General features: G+C 51.5%; 3 protein-coding genes across 6 annotated transcripts in view; 1 reads left to right on the top strand and 2 right to left on the bottom strand.

The window, feature by feature from the left end:
- Window positions 1-15854, top strand: part of LOC143784720 (fibrinogen-like protein 1-like protein) — a 44938-nt gene extending 29084 nt beyond the window's left edge. For 2 of the 3 annotated variants that reach the window (XM_077273276.1, XM_077273275.1), the window contains exons 2-3: window positions 11914-12346; window positions 13737-15854. In XM_077273276.1, the coding sequence (XP_077129391.1) occupies window positions 12172-12346; window positions 13737-14386 (825 nt within the window). In that variant the 5' untranslated portion in view covers window positions 11914-12171 and the 3' untranslated portion in view covers window positions 14387-15854. The remainder of the gene's footprint in view (window positions 1-11913; window positions 12347-13736) is intronic. The other variant, XM_077273277.1, reaches the window with a different exon arrangement.
- LOC143784719 (fibrinogen-like protein 1-like protein) lies at window positions 1974-13954 on the bottom strand. Of its 2 annotated transcripts, none has more exons than XM_077273273.1 (3): window positions 13826-13954; window positions 5068-5246; window positions 1974-2956 (listed from the first exon to the last, which is right to left on the bottom strand). In XM_077273273.1, the coding sequence occupies exons 2-3, from the start codon at window positions 5243-5245 to the stop codon at window positions 2250-2252; spliced, it is 885 nt and encodes a 294-aa protein (XP_077129388.1). In that variant the 5' UTR covers window position 5246; window positions 13826-13954; the 3' UTR covers window positions 1974-2249. The 2 variants fall into 2 exon arrangements, with proteins under 2 accessions (XP_077129388.1, XP_077129387.1); XM_077273272.1 differs by lacking the exon at window positions 13826-13954 and adding an exon at window positions 7081-7641.
- A 3338-nt stretch (window positions 15855-19192) lies between the features above and the next one.
- TMEM177 (transmembrane protein 177) lies at window positions 19193-20288 on the bottom strand (the record flags this gene model as incomplete). Its single annotated transcript, XM_077275572.1, is given in 1 exon segment — window positions 19193-20288. A coding segment is annotated over 1 exon segment (963 nt), but the record flags the coding sequence as incomplete, so codon positions are not given.
- Between the last annotated feature and the right edge of the window lie 590 nt (window positions 20289-20878).

Genomic DNA, 20878 nt, shown 5'->3' with positions numbered 1-20878 from the left:
TGCACCAATGGTATGTCCACCCCTGCACAGACCTGACCTCTTGGGCCCCTGTGCACCAATGGTATGTCCGCCCCTGCACAGACCTCACCTCTTGGGCCCCTGTGCACCAATGGTATGTCCACCCCTGCACAGACCTCACTTCTTGGGCCCCTGTGCACCAATGATATGTCCTCCCCTGCACAGACCTCACCTCTTGGGCCCCTGTGCACCAATGGTATGTCCGCCCCTGCACAGACCCCACCTCTTGGGCCCCTGTGCACCAATGGTATGTCCGCCCCTGCACAGACCCCACCTCTTGGGCCCCTGTGCACCAATGGTATGTCCGCCCCTGCACAGACCTCACCTCTTGGGCCCCTGTGCACCAATGGTATGTCCGCCCCTGCACAGACCTCACCTCTTGGGCCCCTGTGCACCAATGGTATGTCCGCCCCTGCACAGACCTCACCTCTTGGGCCCCTGTGCACCAATGGTATGTCCGCCCCTGCACAGACCTCACCTCTTGGGTGACAGTCCTGACATTTCCCTCCTGTCTGGACAGTTTGTTAGTCCCCGTCACATGTCCGTGTTTCCAGTATTTATTTTTTTCATAGATGCCTCATGTACCCATTATAACCTATGGTGACATTCTCATGTCCGTGCGAACCACACGGAGACGTCCATTTTTTCCAGCAGCCTTACTGACAAGGGCCAATACAAGTCTATGGGTCCATGTAAAACACACACAGCACAGGGCGACATCCGTGTACGATCCGTGGGCTGCACGTGTTCGACATTGCAAAGTACAGAAGAACTGGTGGGAAACACTGGTGGGAGACACTGGTGGGAGACACTGGTGGGAGACTCTGGTGGGAGACACTGGTGGAAAACACTGGTGGAAAACACTGGTGGGAGACACTGATGGAAAACACTGGTGGGAGACACTGATGGAAAACACTGGTGGGAGACACTGATGGAAAACACTGGTGGGAGACACTGATGGGAGACACTGGTGGGAGACACTGATGGGAGACACTGATGGAAAACACTGGTGGGAGACACTGGTGGGAGACACTGATGGGAGACACTGGTGGGAGACACTGATGGGAGACACTGATGGAAAACACTGGTAGGAGACACTGGTGGGAGACACTGATGGAAAACACTGCTGGGAGACACTGCTGGGAGACACTGGTGGGAAACACTGGTGGGAGACACTGGTGGGAGACACTGATGGGAGACACTGATGGGAGACACTGGTGGGAGACACTGGCGGGAGACACTGATGGAAAACACTGGTGGGAGACACTGGTGGGAGACACTGATGGAAAACACTGGTGGGAGACACTGATGGAAAACACCGGTGGGAGACACTGGTGGGAGACACTGGTGGGAGACACTGATGGGAGACACTGGTGGGAGACACTGATGGGAGACACTGATGGAAAACACTGGTCGGAGACACTGGCTGGAAACACTGGTGGGAGACACTGATGGGAGACACTGATGGGAGACACTGGTGGGAGACACTGATGGGAGACACTGGTGGGAGACACTGATGGGAGACACTGATGGGAGACACTGATGGGAGACACTGGTGGGAGACATTGATGGTAGACACTGGTGGGAGACATTGATGGTAGACACTGATGGGAGACACTGATGGAAGACACTGATGGGAGACACTGGTGGGAGACATTGATGGGAGACACTGATGGAAAACACTGGTGGGAGACACTGGCGGGAAACACTGGTGGGAGACACTGGTGGGAGACACTGGTGGGAGACACTGGTGGGAGACACTGATGGGAGACACTGGTGGGAGACACTGGTGGGAGACACTGGTGGGAGACACTGGTGACACCGGCATCGTTTTTTCACATTCGTGTCTTCCATGGATGTGTGACGATGGCCTTTCAGAGTATCTGAGGAATGGATGTAGTTGTAGCAGCCCCTCAGCTGTGAGCAGGACTGGGCATACAGCAGACACTGTTCTCAGTAAGCAGAGATCTTCCAGATGATAAGAAATTAAAACAAAGTATATTCAACATTTCTAGAACTTCTCCTACCAGGAAGCCGCACTAAGAAAACCAGAGCGGCCGATAGCGACATTGTGAAGCTGCCGATTTATTGTTACATTGCTGTGATCACATGGAATCGGGAGATCCGGGGCGACATTTCTGCCGTGGGGGCTCATATGTGGGGGCTCATACGTGGGGGGCTCATACGTGGGGGGCTCATACGTGGGGGGCTCATCCGTGGGGGCAGGTGATTTATGGCTGGCTGTAGTGATTGGGGTAGTACTCCCCTACTCCGGGCAGCGGTTCGGGGGAGCAGTTCTTCCTGCCTGGCTTCACCATGATACTCGAGGCCCGGCAGCCCCGGCTCTTGTCACACAGACCCCCCCAGTATATGGCGCCGTCAGTATTGAGCAGAGCGGAGTGGCAGCTGTCGAACCACCACCCTCCTCCATAGGCCTCTGCGCAGTTCTTGCTCCAGCGGTCGTTGTCTCTGTCTGTGGTGGAGAACTTCATGTTGTCATGGGTCCCTGTCTCATTCACGGTGGTCATGGCGTCCCCCGCAGTCCCAGAATAGTCCCCCAACCTCAGGCTGTAGTCGTTCCCCTCACTGTCCACCCTGAAGCTAGAATAGTCTGCATGATATTTGTTACCCTGACCGTCGACCAGCAGGATCCTGACCGTGAAGGGGCTGTGCTTGGTAAGGTGGTGGATCAGGTCATTGCCCAACCAGTGGTCCCCCGTCAGATCACCAAAGCCATTTCTGTACTGGTCCCAGTTATGAGACCCAAAAGACATGGAGTCCTGCAGCGAGTTCCTCTGCAGGAAGGTCCAGCCAGCCCCCTCCGGACTCAGGTCACAGTACGCCACCATTGGAGGGGAGGCCTTAGGCCACAGCACATACAGCCCACTGGTCCTTCTCATGTTCAGGTAAGCCGCTCTGCAATCTTTGGCCACAAGTTCTAAGAAAAAGATTAAAGATAAGTTATAAAGGGTTAAATACACAAAAATCAGTCACTTTATGCTCCATTCACACAACCACGTGAGGCTACGGTCACACCGCCATGTTTTCGATTCGAGCGGTGACTGTGAAAAATGGGTCTATGGGTGCAGAAACAAAGAATCGTCCCTCGTACGGACCACCCGTCCAGCAGGCGATATTCACAGATAGGCCGGGGGTCCTATTAGTGTATGGCACGGGATGGAAGAGGTAATGACCCCGGCTCTGCTGCGAGTGTCCGCGCTCCGTTATCTCACGTGACGGGATCGGAGGAGACAAGGTCATTTCTCCATCGCCGGCGGCCATCGCGCAGCACTGAGGTGATATCACCCGGATCCATAGACTTACATGGGTGCGTGCTGCCGAATAATGGCAGATTAGAGAAACATTGGGGCGAGTGCAGCCCGACCTGTTATCTGATTGCAGCGCCCGTGGACTGAGCCGGACACTGTCACTCACACAGGAGAAAACTGGAGGAAAACCAGCAGCTTGTACTCGCTCCAGCCGAGAGGCAATGAATCCGTTTTTCCGTCCTTGTTGTTTCCGTTCTTTCTCCCGGAGCACGACGCGTCTTCTGTGCGTCATTTATGTGGATCGCCATAGACTTTAATGGCCAAGTCTGAACAGCAAAATGGATGAGACCAGGACGGGCTGCGAGTCTCACGGAGCCGATGTGTGTAAGAATCAATGAAGCCCTGGGGGTCCGAGAAGGAAACAGACCGCGCCAGGACGTGTCCGACGGGCGTGCCAGCGCGGCCTCAGGGGGTGTTCACACATGGCGGTTTTCACGCATTGTATTTGGTGAGTATATATTCATCGCTCTACAGAATCACCGTAATAAATGACATTTCTGAACTCGTACACACACTGCGTTTTTTCCGTGTGTATTTTCAGTCCGCATGTATTGCAGAGCTTTTAACCCTTTAAAAATGAATAAGTGAAAAATGCAAAAAAATAACTAAAAACAACATTTGTATTGTACGCAGCAGCTTTTCCAGCTGCTCCTAGATGCTCAGTGGACAGTTATGTGGTCAGAGCGGAGCTGTTACATCATTCTGTCAAGTTGGTGACTGCAGCATTGGACACAATCAGTGCCCGCCATCAGGAGTAGCAGCGTTTTGGATGCAGCGTCTTTTCTCTGCGCTTCCTAACCGCACAGTTAATTCCGCATGTTCTTAGTGACCTGCGCGGCGTCACCGCATGTAATGAACGGCTCTGGGGGACTCTACAGAAATGCTGCGGCTTGTAGTCCGCCCCTACACGTCCCATCCACTGAGCTTGTAATGTAGAACGCAGCGTTTGGAAGCAGCGCAAATGATTTTCTGCAACTTTTCAGCTGCTTTTTACAGTACAGCAAAGTCTGAGATTTCAGGAGCCTCCGGCACGTTGGGGTTTTGTGCTCTGCAGACTGGAGCAGGTCACTTCTTTCAGGGTTTCTCACCCATTGAAAGTGATGGATGGTGAAAAAGGTGGGTATCAGGTTTTGCTGCGTTTTTTTGTGCCAAAACCTAAAAGTTGAAGATGATTTTTTTTTCACTAAACTTTATCAGCATGCAGGATAGACAAATGTAGCATGGCAAAAAATGCAGCAAAAAAATGCAAGAAAAACGAAGCAAAACCTGCTTTTTTTCTGCAGCTTCTTTACTCTCAAGAAAGCAGGTTTTACTGCAAAAAAACCCCACCACATATGAACATAGCCCTAAGGGTAAGTGTTTTAGAGGTGCACACACCCCTCAAGACATGCCGCCACCGCCTCTTTATCGTCTTCTTTTTCGCTTTTTGCATTTTCCGGCATTTTTTTACTTGCATAATATAAACCAGGTCCAAGCAGAAGACGCCTGAAGAGCGGACCGGTCACGTCTTTAACCATTTAACGTCTTGGAAATCTGAGGTGGTGAAAAGAAGCTCCAAAGCCTGACCGTGTGAACAGCGAGTCATTTATTTAGAAATTCTTTGCAGCATTTATTCCTGCCGGTTATGGGCCGTGTGTCGGCACGTACCGCTCTCACATCACCGGAGGAGACGCCTCCCTGTATATGGCCCTACTGACAATGGCGACAGGATGGGACTCACCTCGGAACACCCCGGCCGCCGGCACATTGTGCAGCTGCTGCAGCTGTGCGTGGCTCAGCACGTGTCTGTTAGCGAGCTGGGAATATAAATCTGCCCGGGACACGAAGGTGAAAGCTTCACATCTCACAAGGGTCCAGGTGAAGAGGACGCACAGGACAAAGGGCCACCGAGGAGTCATCCTGCGGAAAACACAAAACAGCCATCTGCAGGTCTACAGCCTCACAATATAGCACGGGAATCAATGGGAACATCTATCCAGACCCAATGTCTACAACAGCTGAGGGTTTGCCACAATTATATCCAGTGTGCATAATGTGCAGCACAACTGGCGCTGTGCTAATAGAGTGTTACAATGTATCCATGGTGGTGAAATGGAGCAGCTTGGAGTGGAGCTCACAGAGCATTGCCGAAAGTGGATACAACTGTAGCAAACGCCCAGCTGTGAGCTATGATAGTCTGTTTCTAGACCCCGACCACGGTGCATTTATAGACCCCGACCACTGTGCGTTTCTAGTCCTCGACCACGGTGCGTTTCTAGACCGATGACCACTGTGCGTTTCTATACCCCAACCGCTGTGCGTTTCTAGACCCCGACCACTGTCCTTTTCTAGACCCTGAGCACGGTGCGTTTCTAGACCCCGACCACAGTGCTCTTCCAGACCCCGACCACTGCGTTTCTAGACCCTGAGCACGGTGCGTTTCTAGACCCCGACCACATTGTGTTTCTAGACCCTGAGCACGGTGCGTTTCTAGACCCCGACCACATTGTGTTTCTAGACCCTGACCCTTGTGCGTTTCTAGACCCTGACCACTGTGCGTTACTATAACCCGATCGCTGTGCGTTTCTAGACCCCGACCGCTGTGCATTTCTAGACCCCGACTACTGTGCGTTTCTAGACTCCGAGCACTGTGCATTTCTAGACCCCGACCATGGTGCTGCGTTTCTAGACCCCAACCACAGTGCGTTTATAGGACCCCAACCACGGTGCGTTTCTAAACCCCGACCCCTGTGCATATCTAGACCCCGACCGCTGCGTTTCTATACCCCGAATGCTGTGCGTTTCTAGACCCCGACCCCTGTGCGTTTCTACACCCCAACCACTGTGCGTTTCTAGACCCCGACCATGGTGCTGCGTTTCTAGACCCCAACCACAGTGCGTTTATAGGACCCCAACCACGGTGCGTTTCTAAACCCCGACCCCTGTGCGTTTCTAGACCCCGACCGCTGTGCGTATCTAGACCCCGACCACTGCGTTTCTATACCCCGAATGCTGTGCGTTTCTAGACCCCGACCCCTGTGCGTTTCTACACCCCAACCACTGTGCGTTTCTAGACCCTGACCACTGTGCGTATCTAGACCCCGACCACGGTGCGTTTCTAGACCCCAACCGCTGTGCGTTTCTAGACCCCGACCCCTGTGCGTATCTAGACCCTGACCACTGTGCGTTTCTACACCCCAACCGCTGTGCATTTCTAGACCCTGACCACTGTGTGTATCTAGACCCCGACCACGGTGCGTTTCTAGACCCCAACTGCTGTGCGTTTCTAGACCCTGACCACTGTGCGTATCTAGACCCCGACCACGGTGCGTATCTAGACCCTGACCACTGCGTTTCTAGACCCCGCTTACCCGCGCAGTTTTCTCCTATAACATTTGTGTTATTATGTTTCAAACTTCAATATTTTTGCACTTAAAAATTATGAATGAAATCTTCACTAAAAATGTGTTAATAAATAAAACCGCAATAATCAGAGCAGTGTTTGCAGAAAACCATAGGGAAAAAACAGCATTTTCGCTCCTGGAGAATTTTTGAAGTCGGCGTTGTTTGTTGCTGCTATTTGCCGCACGATTGACTTTTCTCCAGTTCTACTGAATTTGCCAGTCTTTAAAAAGTTCTAAATCCTAAATGTGGCCCAGAAGTCTGTCTGCAGCTCGCCTCACCGGGCCACATGCCATATATCGTACATCTACCCCACCAATGCCCATGGATCTCCTCCCCGGGGGGCACTTACATTGGGACCGCACGCACCTGCTCCTCGCAGCGTCTCCGGGGCCGCACTGCGCTCATACGAAGCTCCTGGGATATTTTATAGGTCAGTAAAATCCCGGGGATGTTTGTGAGCAGAGTTTATGATAAATGAAATATATCAAATTCTCCCCACGTGCCCGGGCGACCGGACTCCAGCTGGCATCATAAAGCGGGCACTGGCAATAAAGGACGCGGCTTCCTCCTCGTCAGATCATCGGGAAGACTAGTTAACCTTTTCAGATCTGTCCAGAATAAGGGGATGCTCAAGCCCCGAAAACCCTGAAATATCTGCACTCCTGGCATCTTATAAGAAAATGATACAAGTAGCAATTCAGAACGTGTGTCCCATCCCCCACAACACAGGCGGACTTACCATTGGTGCAATCTGTGCAGCCACTCGGGGCCCCAAAGGGTAAAGGGGTCACTAGTACCTCCAAAGCAGGTGGGATTGTGCATTATGGGGGCTGCACATCGTCATATATTATTCTGCACAGGGGCCCCTCCTGTCTGTGCTCCCAGGAAACATCAAGTGCAACTTGTAATGTAGGACGAAAATGGATCGTGCACAGATATAAAAAACGGCCACATGGATCACACACAGATATAAAAAACGGACACATGGATCACACACAGATATAAAAAACGGACACATGGATCACACACAGATATAAAAAAGGGACACATAGATCACACACAGATATAAAAAACGGACACATGGATCGCGCATAGACGTAAAAAAACGGACACATGGATCACACAGATATAAAAAACGGACACATGGATCGCACACAGATATAAAAAACAGACACATGGATCACACACAGATATAAAAAAGGGACACATAGATCACGCACAGATATAAAAAACGGACACATGGATCGAGCACAGATATAAAAAACGGACACATGGATCACACACAGATATAAAAAACAGACACATGGATCACACACAGATATAAAAAACAGACACATGGATCACACACAGATATAAAAAACGGACACATGTATCACGCACAGACGTAAAAAACAGACACATGGATCACACACAGATATAAAAAACGGACACATGGATCACACACAGATATAAAAAACGGACACATAGATCACGCACAGATATAAAAAACGGACACATGGATCGAGCACAGATATAAAAAACGGACACATGGATCACACACAGATATAAAAAACGGACACATGGATCACACAGATATAAAAAACGGACACATGTATCACGCATAGACGTAAAAAAACGGACACATGGATCACACAGATATAAAAAACAGACACATGGATCACACACAGATATAAAAAACGGACACATAGATCACACACAGATATAAAAAACGGACACATGGATCGAGCACAGATATAAAAAACGGACACATGGATCACACACAGATATAAAAAACAGACACATGGATCACACACAGATATAAAAAACAGACACATGGATCACACACAGATATAAAAAACGGACACATGGATCACACACATATAAAAAAGGGACACATGGATCACACACAGATATAAAAAACGGACACATGGATCGCGCATAGACGTAAAAAAACGGACACATGGATCACACAGATATAAAAAACGGACACATGGATCGCACACAGATATAAAAAACAGACACATGGATCACACACAGATATAAAAAACAGACACATGGATCACACACAGATATAAAAAAGGGACACATAGATCACGCACAGATATAAAAAACGGACACATGGATCGAGCACAGATATAAAAAACGGACACATGGATCGCACACAGATATAAAAAACAGACACATGGATCACACACAGATATAAAAAAGGGACACATAGATCACGCACAGATATAAAAAACGGACACATGGATCGAGCACAGATATAAAAAACGGACACATGGATCACACACAGATATAAAAAACAGACACATGGATCACACACAGATATAAAAAACAGACACATGGATCACACACAGATATAAAAAACGGACACATGTATCACGCACAGACGTAAAAAACAGACACATGGATCACACACAGATATAAAAAACGGACACATGGATCACACACAGATATAAAAAACGGACACATAGATCACGCACAGATATAAAAAACGGACACATGGATCGAGCACAGATATAAAAAACGGACACATGGATCACACACAGATATAAAAAACGGACACATAGATCACACACAGATATAAAAAACGGACACATGGATCGAGCACAGATATAAAAAACGGACACATGGATCACACACAGATATAAAAAACAGACACATGGATCACACACAGATATAAAAAACAGACACATGGATCACACACAGATATAAAAAACGGACACATGTATCACGCACAGACGTAAAAAACAGACACATGGATCACACACAGATATAAAAAACGGACACATGGATCGCGCATAGACGTAAAAAAACGGACACATGGATCACACAGATATAAAAAACAGACACATGGATCACACACAGATATAAAAAACGGACACATGGATCACACACATAAAAAAGGGACACATGGATCACACACAGATATAAAAAAGGGACACATAGATCACACACAGATATAAAAAACGGACACATGGATCACGCACAGATATAAAAAACGGACACATGGATCGAGCACAGATATAAAAAACGGACACATGGATCACACACAGATATAAAAAACAGACACATGGATCACACACAGATATAAAAAAGGGACACATGGATCACGCACAGATATAAAAAACGGACACATGGATCGCGAATAGACGTAAAAAAACAGACACATGGATCACACAGATATAAAAAACAGACACATGGATCACACACAGATATAAAAAACAGACACATGGATCACACACAGATATAAAAAAGGGACACATGGATCACGCACAGATATAAAAAACGGACACATGGATCGCGCATAGACGTAAAAAAACGGACACATGGATCACACAGATATAAAAAACGGACACATGGATCACACACAGATATAAAAAACAGACACATGGATCACACACAGATATAAAAAACGGACACATGGATCACACAGATATAAAAAACAGACACATGGATCACACACAGATATAAAAAACGGACACATGGATCACGCACAGATATAAAAAACAGACACATGGATCGCACACAGATATAAAAAACGGACACATGGATCGCACACAGATATAAAAAAGGGACACATGGATCGCACACAGATATAAAAAAGGGACACATGGATCACACACAGATATAAAAAAGGGACACATGGATCACACACAGATATAAAAAAGGGACACATGGATCACACACAGATATAAAAAACGGACACATGGATCACACAGATATAAAAAACGGACACATGGATCGCACACAGATATAAAAAACGGACACATGGATCGCACACAGATATAAAAAACGGACACATGGATCGCACACAGATATAAAAAAGGGACACATGGATCACACACAGATATAAAAAAGGGACACATGGATCACACACAGATATAAAAAACGGACACATGGATCACAGACAGCTGAAGTTACTGATAAAAGCTGGAGATAGGCAGCAGGTAGGGGTCAGCACTGGGGATGATGATGAAGGGGCAGGAGGTTGGAGTCAGCACTGGGGATGATGATGAAGGGGCAGGAAGTAGGGGTCAGCACTGGGGATGATGATGAAGGGGCAGCAGGTAGTGGTCAGCAGTGGGGATGATGATGAAGGGGCAGCAGGTAGGGGTCAGCATTGGGGATGATGATGAAGGGGCAGCAGGTAGTGGTCAGCAGTGGGAATGATGAAGGGGCAGCAGGTAGTGGTCAGCAGTGGGGATGATGATAAAGGGGCAGCAAGTAGGGGTCAGCACTGGGGATGATGATGAAGGGGCAGCAGGTAGGGGTCAGCATTGGGGATGATGAAGGGGCAGCAGGTAGGGGTCAGCATTGGGGATGATGATGAAGGGGCAGCAGGCAGGAGTCAGCATTAGGGATGATGGTGAAGGGGCAGCAGGTAGAAGTCAGCATTAGGGATGATGGTGAAGGGGCAGCAGGCAGGAGTCAGCATTAGGGATGATGGTGAAGGGGCAGCAGGCAGGAGTCAGCATTAGGGATGATGGTGAAGGGGCAGCAGGTAGGAGTCAGCATTGTGGATGATGATGAAGGGGCAGCAGGCAGGAGTCAGCATTAGGGATGATGGTGAAGGGGCAGCAGGTAGGAGTCAGCATTGTGGATGATGATGAAGGGGCAGCAGGCAGGAGTCAGCATTAGGGATGATGGGGACGGGGCAGCAGGTAGGAGTCAGCATTATGGATGATGATGAAGGGGCAGCAGGTAGGGGTCAGCATTGGGGATGATGAAGGGGCAGCAGGTAGGGGTCAGCATTGGGGATGAAGAAGGGGCAGCAATGGGGATGATGATGAAGGGGCAGCAGGTAGGGGTCAGCATTGGGGATGATGATGAAGGGGCAGCAGGCAGGAGTCAGCATTGGGGATGATGAACGGGCAGCAGGCAGGAGTCAGCATTAGGGATGATGATGAAGGGGCAGCAGGTAGGGGTCAGCATTGGGGATGATGAAGGGGCAGCAGGTAGGGGTCAGCATTGGGGATGATGAAGGGGCAGCAGGTAGGGGTCAGCATTGGGAGATGATGATGAAGGGCAGATTCTGGAGACGTGGAAGGAGATGACTCGTGGTTTAGGGAAATACTTCATTGTTCTTTAGCCCTTAGGTGTCAGCAGCAGACGGATGAGGCCAAATGTCTTGTAAATCTGTATAATGAACCAATAAACTTTTACCAGGTCCTCATATAATAAATATCCCCCCACCCAACAGGTGTCAGATACGGCGCCCACTCATCAGCCACGTCCAATCTGCGGCTCCGCACATGTCTGATCCCGGAGCAGCCCTGGCGCCCACACAGGGATATTTTATTATTTGTTCTGGCGTTACAGGACTTTTATTCCTGGTTGGGTCCCACATTACAGCTGGAGACTCGAACAGTAAAGTTCATGACGGCCCCTTATTCACCGGATATAAAAGGCTTTATTTGTACGTGTCTGAGTGTTTGGGCCCGGACGTCCCAGTGCCAGGATGCTGCCGGTAAAGCTGTGGACCTGCTGCTGCTTGATGCTGTCGGGTGTCTCCGTCTCCTGGACGGATGAAGCGAATGATCCCAAACAAAAGGCAAATCCACTGATTGCGAATATCAAAATGATCGATGATGTGGGCACCATTATTAACTACAAAGAGCTACAAAAGCGGAAAGGTAAGACACCCAACATACTAGTCAGGACCCCCCCAACATCCTCACAAGTCAGGAGCCCCAACATCCTCACAAGTCAGGAGCCCCAACATCCTCACTAGTCAGGACCCCCAACATCCTCACTAGTCAGGACCCCCAACATCCTCACTAGTCAGGACCCCCAACATCCTCACAAGTCAGGACCCCCAACATCCTCACAAGTCAGGAGCCCCAACATCCTCACAAGTCAGGAGCCCCAACATCCTCACTAGTCAGGACCCCCAACATCCTCACTAGTCAGGACCCCCAACATCCTCACTAGTCAGGACCCCCAACATCCTCACAAGTCAGGACCCCCAACATCTCACAAGTCAGGACCCCCAACATCCTCACAAGTCAGGAGCCCCAACATCCTCACAAGTCAGGAGCCCCAACATCCTCACTAGTCAGGACCCCCAACATCCTCACTAGTCAGGACCCCCAACATCCTCACTAGTCAGGACCCCCAACATCCTCACAAGTCAGGACCCCCAACATCTCACAAGTCAGGACCCCCAACATCCTCACTAGTCAGGACCCCCAACATCCTCACACGTCAGGACCCCCAACATCTCACAAGTCAGGACCCCCAACATCCTCACTAGTCAGGACCCCCAACATCCTCACTAGTCAGGACCCCCAACGTCCTCACTAGTCAGACAGGGAACAGTCATTAATCAATCAGAGGCATACTGCTGGGCCAGATCATCACCCCCCGGACTGTACAGCCCCCATCTTAATGAATCGGCCCCTTTGTGTTTTTAAGATCTCTGCTTGCTGACAGTGAGAGGAACAGTCATTGCTTCTGTCCAGACCGAATACTTCTCACAGCTGAGGGTTCGTTACCGGCGAGCTCTCTCCTTAGTTCAGAGTTCAGGCAGCAGACACGGACGATTCGTTTTTATAAACTGACAGCAAGCAGAGATCTTACCCCCAAAGATTTACATAGAAAAATCAGAACAGCCCCTATAACATTAGTAAATATTACGCGTTGTTTCTCCAGAATTATTGCTGTGTTGGGTTTATAGACGTAAGACGACTTATGGCAACAATGATTAATATGATGGTGCCCTAAGGAGGGTCCGATGTCCGCCCCATTACCGGCTTCTCCTTCATAGGAGATAGTGATGGGGCAATTCCCACCATCCTCCAGAATAGAGCGCCCCCTATAGCTCATTGGGATACCCTGAGTTGCTCCTAAGCTCTTCTTCATGATGGACCCTCTAGAACCCTGACCTCTGGGTGTTGCGGACGGGGGGTGTAACTTCAGGCATCGTGAGGGGTCTTTGGACGCCCGGTCACCCACCTGCACACAACATCCACATAACTGAGCTGTGAACGTCCTGATGGTGTCATTAGCTTTGGTCTCTTTCAGTCTTTTTCACCAGGGACTGTGATGACCTCTACCTCCTGGGGCACAGGAAGAGCGGGGTCTACGTGATCCAGCCGGTGGGCTCCCCTTACCTCGTGGTCCAGTGCTACATGTATGACTGCGGGGGCTGGACCGTCATCCAGAGGAACAGCCTGGGCACAACCATCACCTGGAGCGAACCGTGGACGGGGTACGAGTACGGCTTCGGGAACATCGAGCTGGATCATTACCTCGGCAATCACTATATCCATCTGTTATCGGAGCAGAAGTGGAACAAAGTCCGATTCCTCTTGGTGGATTCTGAGAACAGGACCAAGACGGCGGACTACGACAGCTTCTACCTGACCAACGCTGCGGACAAGTACCGCCTGAGGCTGGGCTCGTACGAGGGAGACGCCGGGGACGCCATGGCATCGGGGACCCACAAAAACCTACACGACAATATGAGGTTCTCCACCCACGATGACGACAACGACCGGCTCTACAATACAAACTGCGCCAATAAGCACGGCGGCGGCTGGTGGTACGACTCCTGCTACGATGCCCACCTCAACAATAAGGGGCTTCTGCACTGGAAAACGCTCTGCGACCATAACTGCAGGGGCTCGCTGATCCTCATCAAACCCGTCCATATGTATTGTCACCGGGTGTGAGACCGCGCCGGCTGAGCCCCAATCCGCTACATGCCTTCTGTGTATATAAAATCCGCACAATCAGTAATAGTGTGATCATCCGATTAATAAAGAGCAGCACGTGAGCGGAGTCTGGAAGCGTCACTGCGGCCGCCATGATCGGCCATGACTGGAGCTGTAGGGGGGCGCTCAGCCATGATGGGGGGGGATGTATGATAGGGGTCCTCCTCTGTGCCAAACTGCCATTCAGCCATAGTCAGTTACCAGTCCTGCCACATATCTTGTAATTGTGCCCCCATGGCCACGACTGACGGCACTGCCAGGGTGAGGAGGCCATGGACCGTAGCCACGGGGGCTCAATTATAGTCGGAGGCCGGACTGTTCTGGGTAGAAGAGACAGGCGAGTGAGAAGTCACCGGCGTACGCTGACCAGATGGCGTTCTGCACCAGGGACCGATGCACCATCATTTGTGCCTTTTTTGAGCCATTTTCTCATTTCTTTCTTTGCCTAATTTTTCCATTTTGCATTTTTTTTAAGCTTTCCACCACCACCGTGTGCATGGAGAACAACCAGAATTACAGATGTTCTCAACTAATTCTTCATTTGTAACTTTCCAAAAAGTTGTTTTGGACAAATGTAATTATTACACCCATAGTGCGTTTTTGGTTATTTCTTTGTGCAGATTAACATGCGACATTTTAAAGCATCAGGTGACTTTTAACTAAACTTCAAGGGCGCAAAACACATGAAAGATAAAAAAAGCATTTAAAACCAAACCTGCAGTGACCTCATGTTCATATCAGCGCTGCAGCCAATCACCGGCCACAATAGTCCCTTCATATAAGTAAACATTACCGCTGAGGCCAGGGATTGGCTGCAACCATCACATTATGAACATGACGCCATATTAAAAACTTCCAGACTGCCCGCCCTCGTGGCTGCGCCATTTAACATAAGTGTAGCGCATTTGGTTGCATTTCACTTCTTTTTTTCGGTAATAAGACCGTTAACTATGTAAAAAGGACCAGAGTTTCATTCAGTTTCCATTACCTGACAGCAAGCAGAGGTGTTGGAAATTGTATGTTTTCCTTATCAGCTTCTGACCCCAGCGGTGTTACATAATATCTGTGCAACGTATCCATAATTTGCCGGATTCTCCGCTTGCTGTCAGCGTCTCTCAGGGTCGTGCTTGGTGCAGGGAACGTACTTAGCCTCAATTTTAAATGTAATCACCATCCTCCTGATAGAGCAGGATTGTCACGCTACCGTCACATATATCCACACCGCACCGTCTCCTGCGACCACATGTATCCGCACCGCACAGCCTGCTGCGACCACACGTATCCGCACCACCTGCTGCGACCACACGTATGCACACCGCACCCCCTACTGCAACCATGTGTCCACACCGCACAGCCTGCTGCGACCACACGTATCCACACCGCACTGCCTGCTGCGACCACACGTATCCGCACCACACTGCGCCACCTGCTGCGACCACACGTATCCACACCGCACAGCCTGCTGCGACCACACGTATCCGCACCACACTGCGCCACCTGCTGCAACCACACGTATCCACACCGCACAGCCTGCTGCGACCACACGTATCAACACCGCACAGCCTGCTGCGACCACACGTATCCGCACCACGCCACCTGCTGCGACCACATGTATCAACACCACACAGCCTGCTGCGACCACACGTATCCACACTGCGCCACCTGCTGCAACCACACGTATCCGCACCGCCTGCTGCGACCACACGTATCCACACCGCACCGCCTGCTGCGACCACACGTATCCACATCGCACCACCTGCTGCAACCACACGTATCCGCACCGCCTGCTGCGACCACATGTATCCACACCGCACCGCCTGCTGTGACCACACGTATCCACACCGCACGCTGAGACCACACCTATCCACACTGCACAGCCTGCTGCGACCACACCTATCCACACCGCCTGCTGTGAGCACATGTATCCACACTGCGTGCTGCGAGCACATGTATTCTCACCGCCTGCTGCAAGCACACGTATCCACACCGCACAGCCTGCTGCGACCACACGTATCCACACCGCACAGCCTGCTGCGACCACACGTATCCACACCGCACAGCCTGCTGCGACCACACGTATCCACACCGCACAGCCTGCTGCGACCACACGTATCCACACCGCACAGCCTGCTGCGTGCACACGTATCCACACCACAAAGCCTGCTGCGACCACACGTATCCACACCACACCGCCTGCTGTGACCACACGTATCCACACCACCTGCTGCGAGCACATGTATCCACACCGCCTGCTGCGAGCACATGTATCCACACCGCCTGCTGCGACCACACATATCCGCACCGCCTGATGCGACCATACGTATCCACACAGCACAGCCTGCTGCGAGACCATATACCCACACAGCCTGCTGCGACCACACATATCCACACCACACAGCCTGCTGCGACCACACGTATCCACACCGCCTGCTGCGACCACACATATCCGCACAGCCTGCTGCGACCACACGTATCCACACCGCCTGCTGCGAGCACATGTATCTACACCGCCTGCTGCGAGCACATGTATCCACACCGCCTGCTGCGAGCACATGTATCCACACCGCCTGCTGCGAGCACACGTATCCACACCGCCTGCTGCAACCACACATATCCGCACCGCCTGCTGCAACCACACATATCCGCACCGCCTGCTGCGACCACACCACACCGCCTGCTGCGACCACACCGCACAGCCTGCTGCGACCACACGTGTCCGCACCGCCTGCTGTGACTACACGTATCCACACCGCACAGCCTGCTGTGAGCACACGTATCCACACCGCACAGCCTGCTGCGAGACCACATATACCCACACAGCATGTTGCGAGCACACATATCCCTGATGTGTCTGCAATAATGAGGTCACACAGCCACCGAGGAATAGACCAGAAACGTGGACGGATTGAGCAAGATTCTTTACAAGTGGAGTAATCTGTTATGTAACATCCAATATTCAGTATGTCAGACCCCCACCCGCTCCTCGCAGTCATATGAGCACCACTGGGGTGGGGGGTTAACTAGTATGGGAATAAGCCGAGGTGTATGAGTTTACGGACAGACTGCGGACCCATTATAGATTATGGGGCTGTTCGCATTGTATCTGCCCAGATCCTCTATTGGGGAGGGGGTCAGAGCAGCAGCTGAGAATGCGACAGGAGGTAGATTTCAGACTACTGTAAACTCAATAGACAGTGGAGCTAAACTGAAGTCACTGAACACAGTTATGTCTTAAAGGGATCATCTGGTTTTGCTCACGTCCACATCAGGGGGTGTCGTCATGACTTCAGATATCTGCCAGTTCGCACACAAGAGCAGCCGGCGTCTCAGACCTGAGCTAAACAAGGTATCAGAAGACGTTACCACCCGATGCAGACGTGAGCAGGGCCACATTACCCCTTTAATAGAGCAGAGCTGCTTTGTTAAGCATGGGGAAGTAGCGGATTTCTGACTACCTAAAGGTACCTTCACACGAAACGACATTATAACGATATCGCTAGCAATCCGTGACGTTGCAGCGTCCTCGCTAGCGATATCGTTTCGTTTGACACGCAGCAGCGATCAGGATCCTGCTGTGATGTCGCTGGTCGCTGAATAAAGTCCAGAACTTTATTTGGTCGTCCGATCGCTGTGTATCGTTGTGTTTGAAAGCAAAAGCAACGATACCAGCGATATTTTACACTGGTAACCAGGGTAAACATCGGGTTACTAAGCGCAGGGCCGCGCTTAGTTACCCGATGTTTACCCTGGTTACTAGCGTAAAATGTAAAAAAAACAAACAGCACATACTCACATTGCGTCCCCTGCAGTCTGCTTCCTCCTCTGACTCAGCGCTGCAAAGTGAAAGTGAAAGCAGCACAGCGGTGACGTCACCGCTCTGCTCTCACTGTACGGCGCTCAGTCAGTCAGGAAGTGGACGCAGGGGGACGTGAATGTAAGTATGTGCTGTTTGTTTTTTTTAGATTTTACGCTGGTAACCAGGGTAAACATCGGGTTACTAAGCGCGGCCCTGCGCTTAGTTACCCGATGTTTACCCTGGTTACCAGGGGACCTCGGCATAGTTGATCGCTGGAGAGCGGTCTGTGTGACAGCTCTCCAGCGACCAAACAGCGACGCTGCAGCGATCGACATCGTTGTCGCTATCGCTGCAGCGTCGCTTCGTGTGAAGGTACCTTTAGCCTCCAGACGATGTGTCTAAGGCCGAGTTCACACACATACAGAGCCCTGCACTGAGATGTGGGTCAGGTTTATGCCATAGCACCCACAACACAGTAATCTAATGAACTACAATGAGGCTGTGGACACTCTCTGGTCTCCGTCGTCTTTTTCCAACATGCACAAAAATGATGGATTTATGAGAACAATATATGAATGATGAATTGTAATAAGTAACAGTTTATTGTGTCGGATCAGGTGATGTCACAAAGCACCTCAGGTCACATGACTAACTGGTTAACTGTCTCCAGGATTCGCTGTATGACCTGCATCTATCGTGGCTCCTGAGTAAATGGCCACAAACTGCTACAATGTGGCAGGATCAGATACGTGCTGCCGAGTGCTCGGGAGCAAATAAGAGCATGATGGATCTCTGAGAAAGCGGAGCCATGGGTGCTAGTCACAGACAGCAAGAAGAGCAGGTGCAACCTCTACATCCTGCCCAGGACAGACGGAGGACTCCGGGGCGGTCACACCGAGGAGGAGGCGGCCACACCGAGGACGACCCCGGGGGCGGCCACGCCGAGGACGACCCCGGGGGCGGTCACGCCGAGGACGACCCCGGGGGCGGCCACGCCGAGGACGACCCCGGGGGCGGCCACGCCGAGGATATTGGGAATGACACCAATGCAGTATGTGAACATTGAGGGGCCCCTATAAGGGTACATGTGATGCGGCCCGATCACTCCGGGCGATGCTTCTCCAGAGCGTGCAGGATCCGGTCTCTCCGGCACGTGTACGGGGCGTGCTTCAGTCTCAGTTTATGTTTGGGGAACAGGTTCCCACTGGGTGCGTACATGGCCTCCCCCTGTTTACCCATAATCCCCCGGAGCAGCCTATTACGTGCCAGTATCTTCTCGTAGAACTCCAGCCCACCCTGGGCATAGTCCGCAGACACCGCGGCCGCCTTCCTGTCTGACCTGTAGTCCAACCAGTGACTGACTGCATCGTAGCACAGACAGTAGCCCGTAAATCCCAGTAGAACGGCCAGAACATTGAAGACCCCCCGCAATATCAGGGGTCCGGAGTACAGGCCGAGGAGCTGCTTGATGGCCACACTGGAGACGCAGACGCTGGTCAGGCAGAGCGGGGCCACCGACGCCTGCAGGATGGGGCCACTGGTCTGGGCGTGAAGAGCTTCCCGGGCCACGGAGAATTTCTGGGCCTTTAAGGATAAGGTCAGGGAGTCTCGTAGCCGGATCCCGGGGTCACTGGCCCAGTCCACCTCCTGGCCGTTAACCACCAGCAGACGGTCTGCGGTGCCGGCTCCATCCGCCTCCGTACTGTTATAATTGGCGGGAATTCCAATCAAGCAGCCGCTGGGAAACCACGGGACCCCGGCACTGACGGGCTGGAAGCCGTACGCCGCAAATGGGGTGAACCCCGAGGGGGGCAGGTGGGCGTCATCCAGGACCCCGCGGAGCAGGGTCTGCAGGGGCTCGCTGAGCGGAGCCGGACCGCCTCTCGTCCACGCCTGGTACAACGTCCTGAACGTCTGCTCCGGGAACACGTGGTAGGACACGTTCACAGCAAGCAGAGTTAGAGAAGACGCCCCGAGCAGCCTCCCCCGGTGCTGCCGAGCGCAGACGCAGAGCTTTCAGAACAGCGCGGACGCCATAATCCGACAACCTGACAACAGAGAAGAGACAAGGGTCAGAAATCAGCAGCGGGTGTGACAGGAGGACACGACAGCGAGGAACCCCCCGGAACTGTGCACAGGGGCAGCAGAGACCCCGCACATAACGCCCAGGGCAGGGGTCACTGACAGCAGGCAGCCAACACTGGGGAGACAGGGAACCACTGAGCGGCAGCATCCCACCCAGAGGCCTGGAGACCTGCAAACAACCACAATACGTGCAGGCTACTACATGTCCTGACACTGTAAGCCACTATCGCGATAAATGCCCGCAGCTGCCCCGACTCCGGCTCTGACCTCCAACACACGTACAGCCTCTGCGCCTGCGGCCGTAAAGCGCGACCGGAAGAACTCGTGCCGATGACGCTGCGTTCCAGTGACGCGAGGCGCAGTGCAGATGACGCTGCGTTCCAGTGACGCGGGCGCGGTGACGTCACCCAATGGACACGTTGTTTCAGTTCAGTTCAGTTCAGTTCAGTTGTGTTGTGAGCGCTGTAGACGGCGACGACAGAAGATGCTGAGATCCCCCAGATTCCTTCTGATCCCACCTGACCCTTTGTGAGCCCTCTGGACCCTGCATGATCGCCCCGGACCCTGTG

This window comes from Ranitomeya variabilis, chromosome 7 (assembly GCF_051348905.1).
Source record: "Ranitomeya variabilis isolate aRanVar5 chromosome 7, aRanVar5.hap1, whole genome shotgun sequence".
NCBI classification, from domain to species: domain Eukaryota; kingdom Metazoa; phylum Chordata; class Amphibia; order Anura; family Dendrobatidae; genus Ranitomeya; species Ranitomeya variabilis.
The sequence above is the reverse complement of the archived record's forward strand: the minus strand, read 5'-3'. Positions and strand labels throughout refer to the sequence as shown.